This window comes from Glycine max, chromosome 4 (genome assembly GCF_000004515.6).
Source record: "Glycine max cultivar Williams 82 chromosome 4, Glycine_max_v4.0, whole genome shotgun sequence".
Classification (NCBI taxonomy): Eukaryota; Viridiplantae; Streptophyta; class Magnoliopsida; order Fabales; family Fabaceae; genus Glycine; species Glycine max.
In genome coordinates this window covers 47,395,901-47,407,800 of record NC_016091.4, presented here as the reverse complement: position 1 = coordinate 47,407,800, position 11,900 = coordinate 47,395,901, and the positions used below count along the sequence as shown (strand labels likewise).

The following is an 11,900-nucleotide window of genomic DNA, read 5'->3' as shown; positions in this document are numbered from 1 at the left end:
AGTCTCCTTGAATTGAATGTCATCTAAACTTCTAATTTAGAATCCCAACCCAAAAATCATCTAAATATCCAAAACTAGAAGAAAAATAGTTGGGATACAAGTATAGAACTCCCATGAAGAGCTTTCCAGAGGCCATTCTAAGACCCAACAAGAGTAGAAACACTTTTCCCCCACTTTTACCGAAAATGGAAGTTTGAAATTCGTCACTCTGAAGCAAGTCACCGTTGTCCTGACTCTGAGGAGGCCATTTGAAGAGATGGATTGAATTCCATGACATCCTTTAACTCTCTTTAGCATGGTGGTGGGAAAGTGAATGCATGCATGTGTTGGTGTCAGATCTGAACCCAATATAATCCTCCTCGTAAATTAATATATTCTTCCATACTTGCTATATATCTCTTCAAAGTGAGTATTCTTGTGAAATAAGGGTTTATACACTCACTCGTTTTATCCACATACATAAAATCCGCAGTTTTTGACTAGTTTGTTGTGGAATTGAACTAAGTTTCATTTCTTTAAATTTGAATACATGTGTTATTTTTTGAAAAATGCCTTTGATTAATTCTTAAACGATTTAGAATTTGAAGCCGAAATTCAACGGGACCTAGCTATCCAAAAACGCACAGAATGGAAATCTTTTTAAGTGCCCATCTTTAAATATTTACAGTTATATTTCTTTCAGTTTCATGATCACTACAATAGTAGATTTCTCTTAAGTATTCTTTTTCTCCCCATAGAAGCATCTAAGCTATAGTCTAAACTTCCCTAATTGTGCATGGAGGAAACCAAACAAATTGTTTGACGTGTATGGTAGGTCCAACACTCCAATGTGATTGTTGTACGTTTTTAGTTTCCAATACAATTTTTGCCAAGAGTGCGTTTACGGAAATGTGATACTGGTATTTATATTTAGTCACCACCCGTAATTTTTTTTTTTGAAGATCCTATACCCTCATATCCCCATGATTATGGACATGTTTGTATTGGTGGGTCATGTAAAATTACCTTGAAATACTAATTAATATAATTTTAGATAAAATTTCACTTCTTAATTTAGTCTTACACTCTTACTTTGATGAATTTATTTCAGGTCCAAAATTAATTTTCAATTGAAATGATTTTAAATAATTTTTACATTGAATAAAAAAAATTAGACCCAATTTTACTACTAACTAGTTTGCTTTTAGAATAAAAGCATTCAAACATATATATTTTCATTTTAATATGCTAATATAAAATGTCGTTGTGTATAAAATTGAGCTCCACAAACAAAAATAAAATAAAATAAAATTAGATCCACATGGATGGTACATTAATAAATATCATTGATGTCTCAACAATTTCTACTCTACCAAACACTGCACAGAATTGACAGAAAAAACGTGGGATTGATTTAAGGGAATCATTAATTTATAAATGTGAAAGAATAAGAAAAGAAAGCAAGAGGAGGTCTACCGGTCTAGCATGAAGGGGAAAACCTTGCACAAGGGAGCAAGGTAATTAGAACCTCGCATGCCAAATCACGGAAAACATGAATATCTTGATTAGTTACAAAATGGTGTGGATTTTATATATCTGGCTTCCATAATTAGGGCCACTAAACAGGTTTGATTAGTTGGGTTAATCAATTTAATTCATCTCTTTTGACGGGTTGAGATTGAGTTAAGGTTTTCAGTTTATTATCATCACTTGACCAATTAAGAAAACAAGTTGACCGTGGGGATAGGTCATCCTGTCAAGTCACTGTCAATATTTATTGGTCTAAACATGAAAATGGGTAGTAATTAATTTATAGAAACACTGATTTATATGCGTTTGGTTGTCATAATAAGTTGATAATACACTTTTAAATGCCAATGATGGAAGATTTTATGATTTCCTTTATGGTGTGTATGAATTTTATTAGAAATATTTTAGATAATATGTTTATATGTATGAGTTTTAATTTTTCTTTTATTTTTAATGAGTTGATACTAATCTGCCACTAAAGGGAGTGAATTAGAAGTTTCGACCCACTTTGTCAATATAGGTAACCCCACCTTATTTTTGGCGGATCAATTATGTAGGCAGGACTTGGCCTATTTTGCTAAACGTTTGATCCTTTAATTTATTCTTGATACTTAATTACTCTAGCCTGTTCATAATGGAATGTTAGGGAACAAAAAAATATTGACGAGATAGAATCGAAGCTTATACTAATTAATCAAAATGCATGCACAACAACTCTAAAATTTGATGCAAAGGATCGGTGCTTAACATGGGATATGAATATATGATGACAATTTTAAATATTTTTTATTTAAAACGAATTAAATGTATATAGTATAATTTAATCAAGATAAATTAATTGACTGTGCACATCTAAATCTCTATCATCTATTATTTTTCTAAATTCACATTTTTCTTGTTTCATTTGTATTGAACTCAAAGAATCAATTCATCTCCCATCATGGTTCCTAAAATCTTCCTTTAATTTAGTTTACTACTATTGCATTTGTTGAAAAGCAAAATTGCCGATTAAGAAATGTCGACAAAAAAAAAAATTGAGTAAAGATAGTCAAAGGTTAACACACGAAGTGATGACATGAAGCCAAATAGATATCGGAAATGAAATTTTAATCCGGTATCATAACTATTTTATTTAGCAGTGAATTATGTGTAAAAATATTCATTAAAAATACATTTATTTGTAATCTGACCTATACATTCTTTTACTAATATTGTCATGTGTGTGGAGTAGAACACTTAAACTTAATTGTGAGAAGGTAAGCTATCGAGAATTCGAGATGGGCAATAGAAACCCTAGCTAGCAAAAGCACAGAATGATTGTTTTGAGCATGCGCGAGCTTAAAACAACAAAACATTATAACATAGATACAGTGAACATCATGAGCAGGTGTAGTTTGTTGTACTTGAGAACTCCAGAATGAATATAAATTAAGAAAGAAAGCAAAAGGAAAAGAAATGATAACACAGTAGTGTGCTGTCCCACCCTCTGATCATGGCCGGTCTGAGGCTGATGTATTGTGGTTTTGCATCAACTTTTAATGTTTCTGACTGTATCTTCTGAGTACAGTATTTCATTTGTAACCAGGCAAACAGGCTGAACCAACCTCTTCCTCTATTGTCAAAAAGACAGCAATTAATGCAGCTACCTATCTTTGCCCAAACTGCTGCTTCTGTATATTGAGAAATTGTATTTAAATAACAAAAAAACATTATACAATAAAAAAAAGAAATCAGAGAATGTAAAATAAAATAACTGATTTTTTTCATATATAACGTGTTTAAAGCAAAAATGTAAGTTTTCACATTGAGTAGCTCTGACAAGATTTCTAAGAAATTCTATGATTTTTCGCAGAAGCAGGTGAATAAAGCAAACGATTATTCATGTGTTTCTCACTTTCATGAATAGTTGGCACATTGAAAAATATTCAAAAATGACCGAGATAATAACCGAAGAAGCAAGATCAATATCTAATGTAGTTGAGAGCAATTGTTTTTTAAAACACATTTAAAAGTTTTTCTTTCTTTCTTTCAACTTTTATCTCATGTTCTCTAATTAAAAGCATTCATTTTTCGTTTTGTTTCACTAATCTAACTCGATCCAAAGTTAATATGTAATTTAAAATATACTTTTGTTCTTTTATTTTATTTTTAAAATTTATTTTAATTCTTTATTTTTTAAAAGATTCATTTTGTTCCTTCAACCTTTAAATTTGAGAATTTTTGGTAATTTAGCTTATTACTGGTTTAAAACCATAGTAAAATATAAGATACTAACAACATTACTTTCAAGATTACAGAAGAACAAACATACTTAAATTTAAAAGTTAAAAGATTTAAAAAATATATTTTAAAAGATAAAACACCAAAATAAATCTTAAAAATAAGATAAAGGATTAAAAGTATATTTTAACAAAATTAATTTACATTTGAGTTTTAGAAATTTTGGGCCTTTAGCTTATCATTGATTTAAAACCGTCACAAATTATATAAATGACTAACAATGTTACTTTTAAGTTAGACGAAAAGACCAAAATGACTTAAACTTGAAAGTTAAGAGATTAAAATGAATCTTTTAAAAAAAAAGATTAAAATAAATCTTAAAAATATGTTGAGAATCAAAGGTGTATCTTAGTCAAGTTAATGTGTATTTAAGCTTTAGAAATTAGATATTCAACTTTGTTTTGGCTAGGGCATCTTTTGGTTGTCCTGAATCGAGGAATCTTGTCTCAACCTTTATTAGGGCATTTTTTAGCCAGCATAGGAAAAGACATCTTCAACTATCCTTTTCCAAACAACTTTGATTAGCCTTGGCTATGGCATCTTTGGCTTGATCTCGGATGAAACATTTTTTATCGACCTTAACTATGGGGATCGTCATGTCTAGTCATCTTTAGTTAGCCTTAACCTAGGTATTGTTGGCTTTGCCTAGCATCATCGGCTCAACCTCAACTAGGGAATCTTCAACTAGCCTCAATCAAGTCATCTTCAACTCAATCCCAATTGGGGCATCTTTGGATTGGTCTCTACCAAGGCATCTTCGGATGACCTCAATCAAATTATCTTTTAGTCAACCTTAGTTGGGGCATCTTCTGCCCAAAGCCAATCAAATAATCTTTTATTCGATCTCAACGAAGACATCTTCAATTCATGGGTACCTGTCACAAATTTTATTTTAGTTTTCTAAATCCTAATTATTAGAAGTGAGATTGTCCATCGGTTAGCCATAACCCACTTGGTCCTTAGGACTTCTTGTCCCATGGGCCATTTATGTAAATTTAATTTTCTTTCATACATAGACATCTATTTATAATTTTATTGATATAAAAATTACATGTAAAATAAAAGTCTTGAAAGTGAATTTTTTTTGTGAAATCATGTAAGAGATCTTATATTTAGCTTACATGGATTAACAAGTTACCTTAAATCACATTAACATCTAAATGACTAGGGTGAAATTAAATTTATTTATTTCATTTTATAATAGTATTAATATATATATATATATATATATATATATATATATATATATATAATTTTTATATAAATAAAATTAATGTCTAAAATTAAATTTTAAGCAATAATCATTATTCATTTATTATTTATTATCTTATCATTGTTGTAAATTATTTAAAATTTTATTTTACCTGGATAAATTTAATTATTTTTCTAATACATTATTATTATATGAATTTATTAATATATATATAAATATGTTTTATTAGAGACCATTATATTTGAGTTGGATATATGATTATTATGGATAATAAATTTTTTTAACGCAATTTCATACCTAAAACTTAAACTCAAAATCTTTAAGCTACAAACTAAAATGTGGAAATATATTTTAATATTATTTAAAGAAAAATCAATTTTAATTAGCATGAAAATTTACGTAAAAACATTCATATTGTTTTAAAAAAACATTTTTAGATTCATTTGTATGATTGTCTTTCAATTAAAATGATAATATAACTTTTTGAATAATTATTATAACAATTAATAAATTTAAGATATATGATAATTTTTAATTAGATAGACTATATATATATATATATATATATATGTATATATTACATTTTTAATATATTTTAATTAAATACTAAAAAATAAAGAAACCTGAGTACACATGCGGCAGGGTGATGTCAAACTAATAATGACTTTGGAAATATCTTCTTATACGTCGATAAATTACCCTAATTGTCCGGCACACAGAAAAAGAAGTTGGATCAAATTAAAGGGAACTAGTGTTCCATTTCCATATCAATGGTGGTATACAATCTACACTATATTCAATATATCTTTCTGGGATTAACAAAATAAGAGATCGATCATTTATTAGTAAATACACATGTAATTGGTTTTTCCAATTCTTGAAAGCAAAAGGCTATGCTCCAAAGTACTCGTTAGGTATATTCAATTTCACACGTCATGTATATTTCTTCCGTTTCTTTTTAAGTGTTAGATTTTTTTAAAAAAAATATTTTTATTTATTATTTATAAAATTCAATATCACATTAATTATTTTTTTTATCAATTATACTTTTACTTGTTTTCTAATATTTTAATTATTTTACACATACATTTATTATAAAGTGAGAAAAAAATAATAAAAAAGGAAATTCAATGACTATTTTATTAGAATAAAAAAAATTTATTACTTTTTCTTAATTTCTGACCTTAAACTACATATAAAAACAAACAGAGTATATTTTAATATAAAAATTATAATTTAGACGCAATTTTTTTTAAAGGAGTTTAGACACAAATCTTAATTACTACGTTTAATTAATAGCTCAAAATTAATTCTTCCTAACTTAAAAAGAAATGAGCACTTATTTTTGGAACCAAAAACAAATGACTTCATAACTTATGTATAGTGCAACTCACCTAAGTTGTATTTCATAATTTTTTTTACCGACGTACCTTATTTAACACATGATTTCTTAATAATTTTAAAGAAAATTGTGAAGTAATTTTGTCGATGAGTCTCTTTTAATTTGTTTCAGGTTTTTACACCCATTTTCTAGTTGTTGCAATTTATTTATGATTTTGATTAAATTCTTGGTTGTAAATTCATGGATGATCTAGAGAGAAAGTGATGAACTTTCCAAGAATTGTTCATGCAACAACCAAAAAGTTATGAAACCCATATTTTTAATCATTTGTTTATGAATTTATTGATTTTTTTTGTAATTGATGTTCAGAAAGTAATCACCAGACTACAAATTAAAGCTGTCAAAGCAAAATTATAATCTATCCCTAGCAATTCACAAAAGCTTGCTGGGACACTCCATAGGCAATCGACAATTCTATTATGATGATTTTGATTTGATTCTTGGTTTTAAATCTATGGATGAATGGTCTTTATATTTTTCGGTTGTCAGGATAATTATTGGAAAAATTATCAAAATTTCTCTCTCATGTTTAATTTCTAATGTTCGTAGAAGCATTGGTTGTTTCTACAAACAACCAGTGCTTATTTATTTTTGGGCAATATGCTTTTCTGATTTAATCATGTATGTAAACGTGGGTTAAGGGCTCAGTTACGGTTGAGATAGGAGCTATTAACCTCTTTCTCATCTTTGTCACCGTGCTTCCCTTTCTTGCAGGGGTGCCAAAATGGATCAATTTGCTTTGTCTTATTGTTGACTCCTCAATTGGTCCATCCTAGCTACTTGAAAATTCAAGTCCACCCCCATATATGTTCCGCTTAGTGGGTTAATTCGTCGGATTGAACCCATTTTGTCACCCTGACTACTTGTAATGTGGTTGGTACTCCTTCTACCATTGAATTTATATATATTTCCTTGTGTTAATTTGACAAAAAAAAATTGAAGATTTTTTTTTTATAATTCTAAGAATAATTTATATTTTTCAATTATGTCCTTATGATAAGAGATAAACACTATTAACATGTAAAATGTCAAAGTAATAAATATGAGACATACAACATGCTAGAACTTATAATTAATTTTAATAATAAAAAGAAAAATTATTCATTTTTTAATCTATTTATTATTTATTATAATGCTAAATAATATAGACTAAAAGAAACGGAGAAAGAATATTAAATAATGACAAAGGTTAGTATTGAAAAAGACAACTGCAAAATACGAGAGGGGCATTAAATAGGGCGTATTTTTGTTTGTTTTCTTTTTAAAACAATTCGATATATCAAAAGATATTGTTAAATAAAAGTTTAAAAGATTTATAAGAAAGGTTAGTCTTTGAAGTTAGAACCAGGTCGATTTAAAGAAAATACCCTTGAAGAAAATTCTTACTTTTTTTAGAAAAAAATACTTCACAATTTTAATTTCTCTCTAGTTAGAAAACAGATATAAAGATATAACGAATGAGAATTAACACAATATTTATACAAATATTTTACCCTACAACCTAAGTTAGTCCGGTCCTTATTACACTGTCAAGAATATCACTGAGACAATTGAAAGATACAAGGATATTTCCAATGAATTCCCAGGTACTTTCACAAACCTTTTCATGCTCGATCAAATTTTCAAGTATTCTTTTAATCAAGCTTCACACACCTTTCGTTTTAAAAATAAATAAACGAATAGAAGTTACAACCGTCGACTTATAAGCAAAGATACAGTTGTTCTAAGTCTCTTGACTAAAAGATACTAGTATATATACCACCTCTTTCTCATATTTTTTAATATTTTATTTTTCTATTTTTTTCCAAAATATTTGATGTTTTAGAATTTCAAAATCTAATTAATATATTTTTCTAAAATATATCCTTATCTAATATCCATTACTAGTTATGCAAGTACTAATATTAAAAAAATATTAAATAAGGTCATTTTAGTCCAAATATAATAATTTTTAATTTCATTAAATATTTTTTAATTTATATGCAATAACCTTAAACTTAAAAAATTCAGCAAAGAAAAATAATATTAGATATCAAAAATACGAGAAGGAGATAGTATTCATTGAAAGATATTACTAACTGGTACTCATAAGTTATTGGTTAAAAAATTTTAAAAAATTATTATGAAAATTATAGGCAAGTGTAAAAAATATATAAGTAATTTTACATATTCCAATAATTCCTTTTTACTTTTAATTCCTTAACTAATATCATAAAAACATTAATTAATATTTGCTTTGTTTAAAAATAAAATGTACTCGTACATTGGGATTGAAGTAAATGAGTTTTTGAAGTAGTCAACGGCATTTACGTTTTCTATTTGTACTTGTCTTTTTAATAAGATCAGAGACCTTTAGTAAGAGCTTCTTTATATATATATATATATATATTAACTTATGTATTAAATGTACATTTATTAATAATTTGAATGTTGCCATCCAATCCATAAATTGCAAATGCTGTTTTTGCTCATATTAATGTTTACTTCAATTATGTGGATTGTCACTTTTTTATTCCCGTACATTTAAAATAAAATATTAAAAATTAATATTCATTTTCATCTTTTCTTTAAAAGTATACGACATTAATTACTATATTTTTAATTAAATATGTTTAGATCATAAGTTAAAAATAATTTTAATATAAATGATAATATTAATTAAATTTCTTAATTTATTTACTACTCCCCTCTACTAAAATATAAGTAAAAAGATAAATCTACATGTCATAGATTAAAATATAAATAAATTTTAAGTAATTTTTTTATTATTTAATGACATCATCTTTAAAATAATATTTATTTGATTAGAGTTTTTATTTCCAAGAATTTTCTCTTTATTTTTCCATGCAGTTAAGTATAAAGGATATTTCAAAAAAATTATTTTTTAATTGAAGTTATCAAAATTAAATAATATTAACTAGTGTGAATTAATCTTTATTTTCTTCTACAGGATTATTCCATTTCTGAAGAGAGGTATCTTTTTGAATGCATAAATTAAGATGAAGTAATTGATTATAAGTAATTAATATATTAAAGATAAATTATCTCGATAATATTTAAATTTGATTTTTGATGAAAATAATTATTGATCAAATTTTATTTATTTTTTGATTAAATTTTAAATTAATCAATATTTATTTCTTCTAATAAACTAGAAGGTTAAGATAAAAAAAATTAAAATCAAAATAGTATTTATTAACTATCAAATGGTAAAGGAGAGAAGCAGCCCTAGTAGCTAGCTAGGATTTTTGATTTTAGTGCACACATAAGAACAAATTAGATAGAGAAATCTTGGAATGTGACTACACCAGCTAATCTTTCCTTACGTGTATTTTCTTTTCTTTTTAACCCCACCTTCTCCCCAACGCTTGATATGGGGATTCATCAATATTGTAGTACCAATATGTAGCAGATTCAATTCAATCCCTTTAACATGCAACTCCACCTTCTCTTTTTATTCATTCATCCATGCATGTACTTTTTGCAGCCACTCTCATTTCCGTGAAAACTCATTTCAAATATATTTGTCCTCTCCTCTCTCTTTCTCTCCTTGGACCCTCACTAGCTACTTTCCTTGGAACCATTGTTTGGTGTTGAAGCCAAAGAAATTACATCAAGCAAGGTAACTAACTAATTAGCAAGCTAGCACCCCTTTAATTATTATGCGGTGAGATATCGTTAGATTATTTATAATTGGTCTACGTTAATTTGTAGTAATTTTCTTATTCCTCTTTAAATTCTTCTAGACTTTTAATTAGTCCACTTAACCTTAAGAAACAAAAAAACTAGAAAGTACTAGAGCAGAAGCTGCCCCATATTTTGTGCCCACAACATGGATATCAACGAAAGCATCACTTCTACATTCAGCAATGTTGTTAACAGCACTTGGAATCACGAGAAGATGGGAACAGAAGAACATAACATCATCCTCCATGATCATCACCAAATTCCAAAGGGTGTTGGAATTTGGCCCCACTACAACTACCCTCTTCACAATATTCAACCCTCATCCTCATCAAATGTGGCACCCTCTTCGAGTAATTTCCTCACTGATATTCTAGGAGTCCACTTTGAAGAAGAAGAAGATGAAGAAGAAGAAGAGCTAGGAGCCATGAAGGAGATGATGTACAAAATGGCAGTGATGCAACCGGTGGACATAGACCCTGCAAGCGTGAGAAAACCAAAGAGGAGAAACGTGCGCATAAGCGATGACCCTCAGAGTGTTGCTGCGAGACACAGAAGAGAGAGGATCAGCGAGAAAATTCGCATACTGCAAAGACTGGTCCCTGGTGGAACAAAAATGGACACTGCTTCCATGCTCGATGAAGCCATTCGCTATGTTAAGTTCTTGAAGAGGCAAATCAGGTTTCTTCAATCAACACCACCACCACCAATTAATTGCAATGTTGGTGCTGCTCCTAATAGTGAATATTATTGGCCTTTTGCACCAAATATGTTGCATAGTTCCACCACCACCTTTATTGACATGCCGGTTATTGGAATGGAATTCAACACCAGAAGCCATGGTCATGCCGGTGATTCGATCCACCTTAGACAATCATGAGGTAATTACTAGTTATTAGTGATGATTTAGCGGCTAAGTGTTTTTATTAGGATTGGTATGTGCGCGCATAATAATATTTAATTTATGTATGCTGATGATTATTATTTTATGTAACAAAAAATGGAAAAGGATTGAAGTGTAAGAGGTTGGTGTAATATATATATATATATATATATATATATTCAGGAAGGGTTGTGTGTGAAACGTAAGTAATTCATTTCGTGATGAAACGCACTATTAAAAAAATGTACCTAGTTTTAGTCTAACTAATGAGACCAAGTGTACTTTGAGGTATATATTAAGGTATTCTCTCACAAAAAATGACAACTATATATGCAGCACGTTCTGAGATTTTTCCGCATTTCATGTTTGTTTATCTATCATTTTTATTTGTGAAATTTTAAAAAATATTTTATCTATAATTTTAAAAATGATCATATACTGAAAATATCAGTACGGTATTAATTTGTATTCATGCATCATATATATATATCGTGAGGGAAAAGGTTTGTTAGGATATTGTTGACTAAAGTGTCTGAGGAATAATCATAACGGTTGGGTTGGATTACGTAGATATCCTTATTTAAAAGTATAAAGAATGGAATAATATTAATATATGTGCAGTTTGGGAGTTGGCAGGAAAGTTTGTTTGGTCGAGTCTCTTCTCTTCAGTGAATAATTTAAACTGTGACGTGAGAAGCTATTGAATAATGGCACCATCGATCTATGCTCATAAATCCTGCTTCTCCTTTCTCACTTTCTCCGGATCTCTTATCTTATATATACGACACGTCACACACAGAGTTGATATTAGTTCTCACGATTTACAGGTTTGATCATGATTAAGAATGTGTTTAGTTGTAGGAACGAAGAAATAAAAAAGAAATAGGGAGGGTGGAGTAGAAATTAAAAGGAGATAGAAAATTAAGTAG

At 28.4% G+C, this 11,900-nt stretch overlaps 1 protein-coding gene across 1 annotated transcript; it reads left to right on the top strand.

The window, feature by feature from the left end:
- Nucleotides 1-10,236: 10,236 nt before the first annotated feature.
- On the top strand, nucleotides 10,237-10,968 carry LOC100779374 (transcription factor HEC3). Its single transcript, XM_003522444.5, has one exon. It carries the CDS (start codon nucleotides 10,237-10,239, stop codon nucleotides 10,966-10,968), a length of 732 nt encoding a protein of 243 aa, XP_003522492.1.
- The last annotated feature ends 932 nt before the right edge of the window (nucleotides 10,969-11,900 follow it).